Source organism: Xenopus laevis, chromosome 2L, assembly GCF_017654675.1.
Source record: "Xenopus laevis strain J_2021 chromosome 2L, Xenopus_laevis_v10.1, whole genome shotgun sequence".
NCBI classification, from domain to species: Eukaryota; Metazoa; Chordata; class Amphibia; order Anura; family Pipidae; genus Xenopus; species Xenopus laevis.
Window position 1 is genome coordinate 110,399,752 of NC_054373.1, and position 16,650 is coordinate 110,416,401.

General features: G+C 36.9%; 1 protein-coding gene across 3 annotated transcripts in view; it reads right to left on the bottom strand.

Annotated features, from left to right (window-relative positions):
* frmpd4.L (FERM and PDZ domain containing 4 L homeolog) overlaps positions 1–16,650 on the bottom strand; it is a 206,271-nt gene that overhangs the window by 29,873 nt on the left and 159,748 nt on the right. For all 3 annotated transcript variants that reach the window (XM_041582350.1, XM_041582351.1, XM_041582352.1), the window contains exons 4-5: positions 9,488–9,590; positions 2,073–2,118 (exon numbers count right to left, since the gene is read on the bottom strand). In XM_041582350.1, the coding sequence (XP_041438284.1) occupies positions 2,073–2,118; positions 9,488–9,590 (149 nt within the window). The remainder of the gene's footprint in view (positions 1–2,072; positions 2,119–9,487; positions 9,591–16,650) is intronic.

Below are 16,650 nucleotides of genomic sequence, written 5' to 3' on the forward strand. Positions count from 1 at the left end.
TAATGACTTCCATTTATTTTCAACCTCACAGACGGGACTGTGCGATTCGTGTTAATTGAGTGCAGATGTGCAGTACTCTATGTACTATTAATACACCTAGGGGCACATTTACTAAGGGTCAAATATCGAGGGTTAATTAACCCTCGATATTCGACCAGGAACTAAAATCGTTCGACTTCGAATATCGAAGTCGAACGATTTAGCGCTAATACTTCGATCGAACGATCGAACGATTATTCGTTCGATCGAACGATTAAATCCTTCGAATCGAACGATTCGAAGGATTTTAATTCATCGATCGAACGAATATCCTTCGATCCAAAAAACATAGGCAAGCCTATGGGGACCTTCCCCATAGGCTAACATTGAGTTCGGTAGCTTTTAGCTGCCGAATTAGGGGGTCGAAGTTTTTCTTAAAGAGACAGTACTTCGATTATCGAACGATCGAATAGTCGAACGATTTTTAGTTCAAATCGTTCGATTCGAAGTCGTAGTCGAAGGTCGAACTAGCACATTTGATGGTCGAAGTAGCCAAAAAAAACACTTTGAAATTCAAAGTTTTTTTTATTCGAATCCTTCACTCGAGCTTTGTAAATGTGCCCCCTAGACCTGCTGTGTTTGATCCAGAGGTTGAATGTGTTTTTGGGTTATGTATGTAATATTGGGTGCTAAGTTTGCCCAGGTGCAGTAAACCATAGCAACCAATCAGTAAGTAGCATTTATTGGTCACCTGTTTAATAGCAAGCATATAATTGGTTGCTATAGGAAAACTAGAATTCTAGTAATCATGCCTTCTTAGCCAACACATCCGTGGCTCGTTTGTTACTCTGAAATGGCTCCAAAGATTTTGTTTATGGTACAATATATGTGCATTCTGTTGGGTACATAAAATTATGACCGTGGTTGCAGTTTATAGAAGATGATAGTTTCTCCAGATCTAACCTAGTAATGCCCTGCCAAATGTTTTCTTTTGAACAGAAGACCAGAAGATTCTACCTAATGATTGTTTGCTTTGTTACAATAAATAACACAGATTTTGCATGTTTTTACCAATTCATATTTAGAGATTGATACATGGACAACATATCATAAGCTATGTTCAGCTCCCCTGTCCCGAGAAATTCTTCATTTTTAACAGAATTACTAATTGTAGGCAATGGACAAATTATGGCATGCTCATGTGTTACTGGAACAGTTCATGACATCTTCTAACAGTGTTTTTTTTCCCGTTGCCTCAAATTCATATTTTTAGTGGAAACATTATTATTATGAGACATTGCCGAGCCACTAGCTGATGTGTCAAGTTATCCTTAGCAGCAAAATACTGTGGTCTTCGAAAACAGACAGAATGGTTAGAATTTCATAGGCATATTCATAATAAAAATAGCTACACTAATGGTCAAGGTCATTCGATACCTCAATAGCATCTTCTGCTGCATACAGTAGTTAATAGTAAGGCATAGGACTAGTAAAATTCATACAAATGCTCTGCAGTAAAATAAATGCACTCTTCTATTTTTTTCTCTGGCCTCTTATTGTGCCTACATATCCAGTATGTTGAGTATAGTTTTTATTTTGGAAGCCAAGTGATTGTCATGCAATTCACTCACCTTTCTATTTTCCTGCCTCTGTTGATATTTTTTTTATAACTTTAAACTGAACAATTTGTTTATTGCATAGCAAGAGCATGCACATTGGAAGGTGACCACCTCCTGGGAGCTTGACATTGCATGTGATTCGCCCAAATATACAGGCCACCAGCCCCACTATGCAGCTTTGCATTTGCATACCAGGTATGAGAGAGCCTGTGGAGCTCACTTTAATGGCATTGATGTGTTTGGGGAGGGGCAGAAGGCCATGTGCAGGGGAATAACATTTAAAAATGGAGAATGAGGCGTTAAGCTTAAATTTTAATTATTAAATCTTAATTATGGTATATTATATTGATATATATATGACTTTTTAAAACATACATATTTAATACAATTTAACTCAATAAAGGCATTGGTTTTCTATCTTTGCAAACACCTGCATTTACACAGTTTTCAATTTTTTTTTATAATTGTACTTACTGGGTATGGTTGCACAACTGTAAGTAGGATTGATTCTTTGCAGCTTCTGTATGAAAAAACACATAAAATGACATAATACACAGAGAAAATGTGTGTTTTGTGTGCAGTGTGTAGATTTCAGTCCTCCTCAGCCATTGCAGTAAACCATCATTTTGCCTTTGATATATGAATAAATAAAAATGAATTATTAACACAGCACCACCCTCGAGAATGCAGCGCAAGTCAGCTACCGGCCAATCTTCAATCATGATCTCTTTGAACCATCTGATAAATATATATTTATTTCAACTTTTAAAGGACGTCATTCTGGCTGTATGCAGAGATACAAATACAGAGATGTATATAGCAAGCATAGCATATTCACTAGAGATTTGCATTGATGTGATTGATAAGGGGTACAGAACTAAAGGGGAACAAAAGCTAGCCCCTTTGTGCTCGTTTTAAAAGCACTTCACATCAGATAAAAATCTGGTACATTGCGCAGAGTGCAACACAACAGACAAATGGCAGCCATGTCCTTAATACAGGGTTCTGCTGCGGCAGCACTGTATAAATTTGGCAATTGCAGATTTCTATGTTCTGTTTTTTCTCCTATGTACAAGAAAGGGTACAAATTTGCAAAGAATATGGTAGATTGCTGCCTTTTTATTGCACTTTCAACACTGCCCTGCATTAGCTAAATGATCCCTATAAGTTTAAACAAATGATTTTAAAAGATATAACTTACCTATCCCCCCAGAAAAAGATTCAATATATTTTGAGCCACATTTAATCAAATTAAATGCAAAAGAAAGGATCTAACTGTCATTTTATCCTAAAAAATCATTTGCAGTAGCGCTCCATTTAATCTTAGGCAAGCGCTACTTTTATTTAGTTTAACATATGGATATACGTATATTTATATGTCTTTTAATCTGTTCGAAAATCTCTGCAATCTCCTTTAAATCAACCATTCTGAATATTTAAATTCTGGCTTTCCAGAAAAAAAATAAGCTGTGACCTCATAAATACGTCTTTTATTTTTACATGGGTGAAAGTTATTCAAAGCCTTATACTGAAATTATCGGTAAGCTTTAATGACGTCTTGTGCCTGTCTTTTGAACCATATCATGAGTATGAAGCATTGAGTTATTATCCTAAAAATATGCTTTTAGTCTTAAAGCTACTAAGCTAAGTAAATCATTTTTCACGCTTCTTTCATAATGCTGAATGAATGATGAAATATTATGAAACACAACCTTATGAGCAGGGCTTTGTGATGTTAGTTTGGAATAAAAAGACATTCTCTCCTTCATGAGCATACAAATGCACTGAACTCCTGTAACAATATCATGACGGCAAATGAGACAAAATCGGAAGATGCAAATTTCAGCACATTACCAATTCAAAGCACGTTTATTGTCATTTTCTCTGCCATATCTGAATGCATGCACTTGCTGTACGGCAATTTTAATAATACTCTAAGTACTTACAGACTATAAATAAAGATTTAAAAAAATCATCTTAAAGATGTGAAGTGGAGATGCAAAGTGCAAACGTTTTTGCTGATAATTATCTTAAATCAGTACTGCATTAAATATTATACATCTGTCCTTACACATTCTCTGCACATACTGTACATACCTGTAATTTAGCATTATATTTTCTTACGTGTGGAATGCATACTCTTTTTTTTTTAACTAGGATTGAATTTGGCTCTATCCAAATAATTGCTGATATTTACTTTTACAATCTTTTCTTACATTAAGATGTTTCCTAGGGGATGCTGATACTCACAGCATGCCGGTTCAATAACATTTACCGGGAAAAAATGCCACGTAATCAAGTGGATTGGTTTTGATGTGATGTTCTTGCAATTATAGGTCAGCCCTACACAGCTCTAAGTAAACCAGCTAGAGTGAAAGACTTAATTGTCTCTGTAAATTGGTCTCACTGAGACACCTTTTTACATTTTCTTGAACAGGAATATTATTAATGACAATAATTCTCCTAAGAACTACAGAAAAATATAGTTATTACAAATTTCCATTACCTATAATACTTTACAACCAATATAAATGGTTTCTTTCCGCACAGGTCATTAAAAGAGACATATGGTTAACCAGAGAAGTTCAATTTGTGAAGCCTATAAAAAGAACACCTTGCTAGACATTTTCTTTCAGTGGGACACCCTCTTTCATCAGTGACGTGCATGTTAATTGATCCTGTGCCCCCTTTGTTTGTGTGGGGTGGTAGAAACATGTAATAATTACATAAAAAAGGGCAAATAGATATTTACACTGGACAGTTTGATTCCTGAGAGACTTAAATTTACTAAGCGGCAAAGATTTGCCAGCAACGGCTTCGCACCCATCGCAACACTTCGCCATGCGAAAATTCTCTGGGACAACGCTAATTTACTAGAATGAAAGTTTTGTCCTGGCCAATGGATGCTGGCAAATTTTTGCTAGTGATACTTCGGCAATGTGAGCAAATTAAAGCAAACATGTGCTGGTGTTCAATTCTGCCTAGCACAAATTCGTTAGAGGTCTTGCGCTCAGGCTAATTTGCATACGGCAGGAAATTTAAAGTTTAAATTCATGTTGCATCTTATACATTACATTTCCACTGTTAATTACACATGTCCAGGGAACCTTAATGAAGACATTAGAGTTGTTATAATGCCCTACTAGGGTTACCACCTGGCCGGTATTTTAACGGCCTGGCCGGTAAAAATGATGGTTGATACGAATGTTATTAATAGGGAAAAAAGATAAATATATAGGTGGCAACCCTATGCCCTACACATGAGCCCACTGTAAAATAATGTTCCATATGTTAGAAAATGTATGGGGGAAACTGGTTACCCAAAAGAAAATTTTAGGACTTTTGCAGGCTATCACTCTGAAAAAAGGAAAAGACGCCAGCGTTTTGGAACTTAGAAGTTTTTCCACTCACAAAATATGATGTAAGTAACAGAAGATTGAGGAAGTTCTAGCTACTTTAATGCACTTCGCCTGGACTGAGCTGGCAAAGGCAAGTCTGGCGAAAGAAAGAATCCACATTTTAGTGAATTTGCAGAGTAATGTCCATTTGCCAGAGCGAAAAGTCGCCTGGCAATAGAGTGCGAATCAGTGCTAACGTCTATCTCCTTTGCTAGTGAAGTGATGCCTGCACCCATTATTAAATCAGGGATTTAATTGGCGAATTGTCGCCAGCGTTTGCCATTTTGCCCTTTAGTTAATTTAGTAAAGAGATGAACAACTTTCTTTAAATATGTTATTACTCATATTGACAATATGGACTGTTAGCATCTGCACTTGGATCTTGCAGGTTCCTGGTGGTTGCCTATATACTATGTCAAAGTGATGTGGTGCTCTAGATAACACTTTACAGTAGACTGCCTAATTGTGTTTTATGATCACTGCTTTCATACCCATATCCTATTGATTACATATTTATGCATGCTGTAGCATGGTTATTTGGTTAGGCACATTTCATTGTGCTGGGGCACTGTTAACTTCAATGTGCATTTTGTGCTTGTCTGTACCATATTGTATTTATGTGTCAACCTATACTTCTCTATAAATTAATATTGCCAGGGAATGTGCTTCTTGTCTGGGCCAAATGATTTAAAATGTGATCATAATACAATACTCAAATCCCCAGTGTTGGTTAAGTCTATTCACAAATTTACAATAGTGCTAGGACCCCTCCTGTTTGTTTGTAGTGGGATTCCCTTCCCCACTGGATTCCTGTATTCCAGTGGGGAAGGACACTGCGGGAGGTGCACCCAAACAATTGAGAAAATTAACCAGGTGTGTGCTCCTCAAATCCTCTTTGAACTGTTTGTAGTGGGGCACCTGCCATAGTTTTTTGCCTCAACAAGCAGGCAACCCATAGGGGCAAATTTACTTACCTCCAAAGTTGTGCCAGCGTTGGCTTCACTGCACTTCGCCAGGCATAGATTCGCATAGATTCACCAGTTCCGAAGTTGCGCACAAGTTACCGATTGCTCTAGCGATGTTACAATCAGCGGTTCAAAGTTACGCTAGCGATGGCAAATTTGCGTACAGCATGCAGCTAAAGTACAATGGCCACAGTGCCAATGGAGCAGCAAATACATTACACTGCACAAGGCCAGGGAACCTTAATAAATGTGTTCTAATGCCCTACACATGTGCCCACACTATAGTTTAGGTGCCATATGTTATAAAATGTAGGGAGGTAGGAGGGTTCCCTAAAATTTTTTTTATCTTTTTCAGCCTATCACCCTATAAAAAGTAAAAGATACCAGCGTTTATTTTGGAGCAATCCCTATCAGGCACTTCGCCTCTTCTGAGGTGGCGAAGTCAAGTCTGGCGCAAGAGGTAAAGATCACGAAAATCCGTAACTTAGTGAATTAGTGTAATTACGTCCCTTTGCCAGTGCGCAACTGCACCTGGCGTAAGGGTGCAAAGTAGCGCTAGAGAAGGTCTACTTTGCTAGCAAATTTTCGACACCACCTGTTCGTAAATCGGCAAAGTGGCAAAATGACGTCACGCTGGAGAATTTTCACTAGCGTTAGCCACTTCACCCTTTAGTAAATTTGCCCCATAGATTCACAGCATACAGAGGAACTGTTAGATTGTAAGCAGGAGCTTGAATGGTCACCAGTGTTGCCTCTGCTGTCGCTATTGCCACCTCAGTAATGGAGGACTCCCTGGGGTCCCCCGCTACTTTTTGAACAGGAGCAAACCTCCCAAGGTCTGGAACATGAAGTTGATCCTGGGTTAAGACACTCAGGATCTTTTTGAGGAGCTTATGGGGGCATAATTGTCTCAAAAGGAAATTGTGGCATGCCCCAGCATATCAGCACTAGGGGATGTCCATCAGGGTCCTCAAATGTCAGGGAAGCAGGCTACTGGTCCAGAGATGCAGGCAAGCATGCAGGGTGTGGATTTCACTTATGATGTAGGGAATGATCTAAAGAAAGATGACAGGGACAGACCCTAGGTGCTGCCTCAGGAGGATGACAGCAACAATTTTGGGGAAACTTTGTTTTTGATGATGATGAGCTGGCCTTGCAGACACAGGAGACTTACCCTACAACTGCTAGGGAGGTTAGACGGATGGTCTGCACTGCACCACAGTCCAGGGGCATAGGGCACAGTAAAGATGGATAAAAACATTTTTGTTCTTTGACAAAAATCTGCTGTTTGACTACTTATCACACAATTAAGCATATAAAACATTACATATTTATATTTACTGTGAGGATTGCAGTTTCAGCACACAGTGGACTATAGCAGAGTAGGTAAATTCTATTCACTGGTTAGAAATATAGCTTGATTAGCTTTGTGATCGCAAGCTTTACAAAATGAAAACATTTGCAAATTTCAGATTTTTGAGGTTGTTCTAAATAAAAAAAATATTGCATTTTAATGTAAAAGCCAAGTCTTGTTATTTGTAATAATTATTGTGGTCAAAAAAGATTCTAGAATGCTAAGCAAATCATTTCTTTTAATATGAGTCAAAGTTTTCTTTATGTGCATTATTCATTTTAGAAACATACACTAATTTAAAGATGTTAATCTTAATTATTAAAGGAACCAAGCTTAATTTAAATTAGCATAGCTTTGCTGGTAAATGTATTCACTTCTTCTAGGCTTTGATTAAACTATCAGATACTTTAATTTACAGCATCAATAATTGATGTTAAGGTGATGGTAGAACACCGCAAAAATTAACATTTAGAATCATTCCCTTAGACGCCACCAGAACTTTTTTGGCTTAATGAATAATACATTATTATTAACAGAAACAGAGAACTACAATTTTGGAAGAGAATGACCCACACACAATAGTCTTTACCCTAGAGCCATATATACTTGAAAGTATGGGATTTAAACTGTGTAGAAGGGGTCCCCTATTATTTTTTAACCATCAGCCTCATTCAAATGTAAAAAATGTTGGGGAACCAAAAATGCTTAAAGGAGAAGGAAAGGTAAAAACTAAATAAGCTTTATCAGAAAGGTCTATATGAATACACTAGTAAACCCCAAAAGTAATTCTGCTCTGAGTCCTCTGTCTTCTATTGTGTACACATGGGCATCTGTGTCAGACTTCCTGTTTTCAACTTAAGCCTCTAGAGTTTGGGCTTGAGTATGCTCATTTTGCTCATCTCTCCATTCTCTCCTCCCAGCAGTAATCTGAGCTCAGAGCTATGAGTGAGCAGGGAGAGACTCTTGCAGGAAGTGATGTCACAGTAAGCTAATATGGCAGCTGCTATCCCAAATAAACAGAGACAGTGTCTAGAGCTGATTACTCAGGTATGGAAAAGCATTCTAAAGAATAAAAATTGTGTTCTAGCTTGCACTGTTGTGGCTCATCTATTGGCAATAAACTGCCTTGGTAGCTTTCCTTCTCCTTCAAAAAAAGTTCCTGCAGGACACCAAATAAGTACTGTGATTAGCTTTTTGATTAGCCATGTGGACTATCAGCATGTACAAGCTCTGTTTGGCAGTTCATTTGAGCTTTATGCTTCCAAACTTTGCCACCAAGCCAGGAATAAAAAAAATAAGCACCTGCTTCGAGGCAACTGGGAGCAACATCAAAGCAACATCACACAGCATGTTACTCATGAGCTACGGATTAGGGATCCCTGCTGTACAGTGTCTGCAGTACTTGGGAAAATCAGGCCATTAAAAAGAAGATAAAGATCTATGTATAGTCTAATGAGGCATGTAATAATTTAAGGGAAAAGAATATATATATTGCAAAAAGTATATTGCAACCAAAAAGATTGCTAGTTGTTTTATACCACTGCAAGGAGGTCTTTAAAACTGTGCTATAGCCTATATGTTAAGTATAATAGTTGTCCAATGTAGAATATTACACTCTGAAATGGGAACTTTTGTTCTTATTCTTCTGCTTTTTTTTCTCATTTATGATTTGAAAACTTTTAATTGCGCTTTCCGCTCTAGCAATGTGGCCTGGGATTTGCTAGATGCTGGTGATTTGCTATGCTTAATGAAAAACAACAAAGATCTGAATATCCAACTTCATTTAGCAGAACACAAATTTACTCTGCACCATAGCAAAGATAGCACCACAGAGTAGCCAGCTACTAATTATACAGTAGGTATCTACATAAAGTCTATACTGGGTGACATAATCAGCTCTGTTACCCTAGCCTAATGGGTCAAACTCATGGCCTGGCACAAGCCAGTTACTGTTTTCAGAAGTTTTGAAATTTTGATTTGTTCTTTCATATATTATATGTATTTGAATGTAGATAGAGAACTATATATAGACCTGAACACCCCTTCACTTCCACTTATATTATTTTAGGAGCTAAAAACAACATGCTAGAAATAAAATATATTTTAGATTTCTCTTGTGGTTTGTGACTGAAACTTTTTTTGCCTCGATGTACAAAATGTTGAAGCAAGTACCTGACAAGGTCGATCACTCTCTCCCTCGGAGCACTGCTGACTGGCTCATCGTTTATCATAATGATTTGATCTCCAGGGACTAATTTTCCTTCTGAGGGTCCACCTGCAGGAAAAAGAATGTTCAGAACAATTCACTGGGAAAAATCAAAATGTGTCTTCTAAATACATTGGGTTATTATATATGTCTGCATTAAAAATATCCCATAAATTTTTGTAATAAAATGACAAATAATAACTTTCCCAGATTTATGCCAGAAATTGAATATTATTCTGATATAGTTATTCCACTAGATGCAGGTAAACTAAAACAGAAAAAAATAAGGGGGGGCGTAATTAAAAGTCGCAAGCGTTATTTAAAATGGTGTATTTGGGAAACTGCTTGCACTGCTTGCATTGTAAAATCAGTTGCTGGAGAATATTGCATTGCACATTTTTCGCTAAGCAAAAATTTAGCATTAACACCCGCTCTAGAGTTTTGTAAATTTTTTTTTTGCTAAAAAGACTCTGCGCTTGCGAAATGTAATTACATTCGCTGTGAATGTTCGCAAAATCCATTTGTTTTGCGATGAAGTCGTTGAAATCTTTAATCGGTCAAAAAGGACACAAGCATGGTCGCTAGTGTCTTTGTCTAGGTTTTTATGCTGGCGAAACATATTACATTCCCCCAATACTGTCTATATACGGCTAAATAATTCAGGTTTTATGGACATTTACAGAACCACATTTGTTTTTGTGTGTCTCTAATCAAGCCCTGTACTTTTCCTGTGTAATTGATTGCTAGTGTAGCTTTACCTCATCTTCAAAACATGCATGTTGCAGATTACTACTACAGTTTCTGCTTGTATTATTTATTTGCCATAGCGATGTATTGTCACTGCTTAGATTGTGCAAAATCTGTCTATTCTTTCTTTATGTTTTTCCTCATACTGTACTACCCTCAATAATTAGTAATGAGATTAGTGGGAAAATACTCAATGTGAACAAATTGTATTCTGCATAAATAATTTTACTTTGGCACTAGTACAGGGCATGCTGAACAGAATAAAATATAAAGTTAGAAACAGGAAATATTTACCCACACCAATATGGGACTTAGCCTCTAAATGCGAATGAACAATACTAGATAACCAAGGCCATACATGTAATATTAAAAAGCAATATTTATTATCACCATGTATTTTATTGTCCAGACCGGTACGCCCAATAATTTCATACTACATTTCTGGTTTAGAATTGTATTATTTTTGTACATATGCAATTTTCTTTATATTTATATTTACTTTATTTTTTGAATATAATTTTTTTCAACAATTTTCCTTGGCTTCCCCCCTTCTTTCTTTTCTTTTCCTTTTCTTTTTCTTATTCCCCCTTTTGATTTGTGTTTTGGTTTAGTCTTTATTGACGCGACCTATCAAGGTAACTTGGTGTTACCATTATATTGCATTAACTCTCTCTATAATGATTGAGAGTTTAATTTATATAATTTGATACACATACATTTATAATTGTGAATCCTAATTAAAGGTTCATGGCCTACTGGATGATTCACCGATTGTAACTTTATCACCATGCCTTAGGGGTATACCAACATAGTGATCAATCAGGTAGATAGTGCCACAACACAGCCTATCCTTTTATTTAACATAGGATGAATTGATTTGTCTCCCTTTGTTTAAAGGTTGCTTTCAAATTATGCATCATGTTACCACTGTCATCGCATGGATACTAGTGACATTTAAGGCTATACGCAACAGTGTTGCGACAAATACGATCACTGAAGTCATGTGACCTTACCCTTAAAAGGACGTTATTTCCGGTTTGGCGGTCTCTTGACAAAGCCGCAGGTAGCGGCGAAACAGCTGTCGAGGCACAGCGCCGCAAGGGGAACCTTGAAATCCCGCTTCCCTTCTCTCCTCTTGAGGATAACGCGCAATAGAGGAACAAGTGACTGTGAACTTCGGTTGTGAGTATGGAGCGTTGAGCATTCGGTGTAGGAGGTCATCCACTACGGTCAGTAATTTTTCTGTCTTTGATGAGCGGTCTGCTGCAGTGTGGTTGGACGATTATGACAGCATAGCGATTGCTATACCACCAAAGTATGGGGATCCGGATGCCCATTGGACACACATAAGTGATCCCTTCTATTCCAATGCCTTATTTTTCTATCATATAGCCTGAACTATTCTGGGCAACAAATTCTTAACCCCACACCGGCTCCGCCCTCACATACCGTTATACATAATACCACCTATTAATTTCACTGGATCAATCATCTTTTCCGCCACTAAACTGAGTACTCTATTGGTGATTTATACTACGGATGCGATAATGTATCGCTTTTCTCTTCTGATGAACATTTGATTACGGATCTTTCCAGATTGATGCTTCGTGCACCTGATCAAAAGTTTGTTATAACTGAAACAATTGGAGGCCTCCATTAACAGCGTGCACGCAGCCTCTCTCACTGCATTGTATCTATTAGTAACTAAATAGGGTTAATGGGATTTTCACCCCCAAGCAGCGCTGCTTATTTTAAATGGTTTTAGTAATTTTGGCATGGTGATAATAAATATTGCTTTTTAATATTACATGTATGGCCTTGGTTATCTAGTATTGTTCATTCGCATTTAGAGGCTAAGTCCCATATTGGTGTGGGTAAATATGTCAATGTAAAGTACATGTGGACACCTCTTTAATGCAGGCTATTAATTAGCCATTACCGATTGCATGCACCTTGCTTGGGTTAAATGGGTACTTTAGAAACAGGAAAGACAAAGTCAAACAAGGATAGGTGGGATGATGCATGGTTACTGGAACTAGACAAAGTGTGATAGACACAGGGTAAGACATGTAGCCTGGACAAACTGGACATACTAATTGAGACCAAGGCAAATTATGTCCTCTGACGCAAATTTATTTAAAACAATTTGTACACATGCTTAGAAGTATTGCAGCAGGCAATTAAAATGGCAAATAATGAGCACAAGGAGTACACATACTGTAGCTAGCTAATTTAGTGCTAACACTGGGGTAAGGGGGTGGTAAACCAATATATATATATATATATATATATATATATATATATATATGAAATATGGTGTTCTGCTTCTTTGGTGTCTGGCATTGCTCAGTATCCCCCATATGTAATAAAAGGCACTAAGTTTGCCCAGGAGCACTAACCCATAGCAACCAATAAGATGTTTGCTTATAAAGCTGTGACCAGTAAAGTCTACCTGCTGGTCTACCTTGTAAAGACAAACATCTGTCTTGTTCCATTTAGTAAGTAAATGTACTGTATATGTTTCAACTTACCTACAAATTCAACATAAGAACAAACCTACAGACCCTATCTCATACGTAACCCAGGGACTGTCTTTAAACAGTTATGCGAACAATGCTCTCTTATTTTTGCTTATTATTTCACATCCTACAGACACTTGTTATGGATGGTTATGAATGGTTTCCACATGCACCTGCAGCTCCCCTATAACTGTAAGTGGTTGCTGGGATGGAGAAACTGGCAAGTTCTGTTGCAGAAAATGAGAGTGCTTATGGTGTGCAAATGGTAGCACAGATCAGGAATAATGGAACATTCGAGAAATGCGCGGTTATGAATGAACAATTGCCACAAACTATGTTTGTGCATGCTTATAGTTAGCAAAATACATCCATGTTTAGGTTTTCTCAAACATAATTAGGGTTCACTTACTGAAACTCATAAGCTTTTATTGGTGCTAAATTGTGTATGGTCATAGAATCTGTAGACTGCTTATGAGCTGTAGCTCTCCACAAGTCTTTAATACTGACCCACTGTCTCTATTTACTTATTTGTTTGACATAATTAACTTAATGTAATTAACCTAGCAAAGATGGGAAAATTATTCTTAGCTAGACAGCACTTCTTACAGATGTATAAGAGCAATAAATTGACAAAGGTAGCTTAATTCTGACCTGATTAGGTTCATTTAACAATACATTATATGAGCAGGACAGCAATGGGGACCAGTGCAATACATAGAAAATAAACAATAAATTACATATAAATACATTGTATACACTTCCAAAGATTGTATACACTTCCAAATCATGTTTGCTTTGCCTTTTTCCAGTGTCACAGGCAACAAGTACTCAGCATTGCTGTGTTAGCAACTGATAAACATAATGGTGAGTCAATGAAGGGGCTATTTTAAGTGTTTTGCTACATGTCCTCCAAGCTTAAGTTGTGCAGGCAGCAAACTGCTGACAGTCTCCAATGTGCCATTACCCTAAGGTCTCAAAATCCTGCAGTACAGACATGCTCTGTTTTTTTGAATGCTCTATTATAAATTTAGCTAAATATCAGCTGAAAGGCATAGCAGAACTGCTGTTTTTTTAAAGAAAAAAAGGAGACTTAACCTCTAGTGCAAGTACAAGAGCAGCTTTAGCATTTTTAAATTGAAAGTAAATTTTTTTCCCAATCAATTTTTTTAATTACATAGAATGTTTTAGACAAAAAAAATCTAAATAATAGTGATATTCTGCTCTCTTTACAGTGTGCATGTGCATATTTGATTTATTATCATATTACAGTATTATAACATATTGTGAAATGAGACAACTATAGTTATTGTGAAATGTGTCATAAAATAAAGTCTGTTTGCTAGTACCACTTCCAGTTTAGTTGTACATTTAATATTAATGCAGAGAACAGCAGGTTTGCTTTATATCACAGCCCATCTGTAGAAAGTCATTATTGTAAATCACAGTAAAAAAGCTTTTTCTTTTGACTGCGCTTCTATCAGCAAGGTTATAGAGAGGTGAAGTACTTCATTGTATGCACATTTTGCATATCAATATAGTTATTGGTCTATTTTCTGAAACCCCGTGTGAACCAGCAAAAGTGGTTTCTAAAGATAGGGCTATTATTTTCAATAGGTTTTTAACCATTGATATGGCTCATTACATTTAAATACATTTGATACCTGGAGTTTCTGTTTTCCAACAAGAAAAATCAGAATTACTAGCATTAGGCTTTTTTTTATTTTTATAACTAGCAGAGGTACCTGGCATTGTCTGGGATATTTGATAAAAATTCAATTTGATATTTAAATTTAAAATATTAAGGGGCACATTTACTTAGCTCGAGTGAAGGAATAGAATAAAAAATACTTACAATTTCTAATGTTTTTTTTGGCTACGTTGACCATCGAATTAGCTACATCGACCTTCGACTACGACTTCGACTTCGAATCCAAATCGAACGATTCAAAGTAAAAATCATTCGACTATTCGACCATTCGATAGTCGAAGTACTGTCTCTTTAAAAAAAACTTCGACCCCCTACTTTGCCACCTAAAACCTACCGAATCTCAATGTTAGCCTATGGGGAAGGCTTTCTAAGCTTTTTTTGATCGAAGGAATTTCGTTCGATCGATGGATTAAAATCCTTCGAAGGATTTAATCATTCGATCGAATGATTTTTCCTTCGATTGTTCGATTGAACGAATTGCGGTAAATCCTTTGACTTCGATATTCGAAGTCGAAGGATTTAACTTCGACAGTCGAATATCGAGTGTTAATTAAGTAAATGTGCCCCTAAGAGTTTAAAAAAAACTACTTATCCAATTTTATGAAAATGTGGCATTATGATTGGTCAAATAGTCAACCCTGTGCATAAAATTGCCAGAGAAACCAGTCAGTTAGACTACATTACTAAGCGCAGCACCCATGACTAGATATATATTCTCCTTGGCAGCAATGTGCTGCTACATAGAGTATTTCTGCCATTTTATGGAATAGTGCAATCTCATTTGTCAAACTAGCAGGCCTTTGATTTTCGGATAAATGGCTAGCAGATTGAAGCTCAGTCCCGTAGCATATTTTGTCCTTTGCAGAATGCACTGTAGAGTAGTTCTCCGATACTATGCAATGGGACATCTCATTGGTCAGATAAGTAGGTGATATGCAGTTTGCATTTTTTCCCCTCCTGCATAAGGTGTTGTTTGAAATGTTTTGTTGCATTTGGTAGTATCTAATCTGTTTGGACAGATATATTGGCAGGTGGTAGTAGGTGGGAGACCAATATCTGTTAGTGTTAGTGACTACCTACCAGTTGAGAGGACTTTAATTTCATAAATTTTTTTTATTCTGGAAAGTGGTGAAATAATGTACATTGAAGCAATAAACATTATTACTTAAACATTTTAGAAATAGGGCCTATAATAATAAAAAGCTGCATTGGGGTTTTGGAAAACACACGCGAACATGGATTATTGGGACTAGGTTTATTAAAAGGTAAAACAGAGAAAAAATTTAAGGTTTTAGAAAGAGACAGATTTTTGATTGAAAAATAGAAAGTTCCTCTTCTAAACGGCAGCAACGAATTCTAGAAGGGCTGAATCAGATACTAGAAAGTTAAGATGAATACAGGGAATGGCCATGTTACATACTTAACACGGTTGCTATGTAGCTAGGTGTTACACAACAGGATAATATTTCTTTGTATGACCTCTAATGACCAAGCAACAAGGCATATTAATTGTTGAATAACAAAAGTAGCTGTTCAAATGCTGAATTATTAATGGATTATCTGAATCAGGATGAATCATTTATCAGCAGTGCAGACAATTTCATTATCTCTTTTCGGCAAAACTCTTGTACTACCAATGAGCATGAAAAATATTTTTAAACTCGCAAGTTTGTTTTTAACCTATTTGTGGATTTTTTTGCCTGAAAACATGGGCAAGATGAAGCTCACTATTCAATTTTCTTATCTTGATATTCCCAAGCCCAACTATTGACCAATAATAAATCTGCCCCTATGTGAAAGGAGCATGCTTGTTCAAAGACCCTTTCACACCAGTGGTGACAAACTCTTTAACTGGAACGCTGACTACTGTTGATATATCACGACTTACCCTATTAAAGCCTGGTTTCAGCTTTTATTACACAAACTTGATAGATGTGTTTATAGAATAGGCAGTGAGGGAGTTTATATTGTACATTGGTACAAAGTTGTGCCTGTGCTGTACCTTGTTCTGAAGATCAATGTAGAGCAGTGGGGTTGGTGGGAGCCTTCTTGACCCTCATCAGGCCTATTCTTGGCCCTCTTTTGACATAAGCATGCACAGTTGAAGACAATCTACCCCTGGCTTTAAGTGCATATGCTAAATGTTCACAGAGAA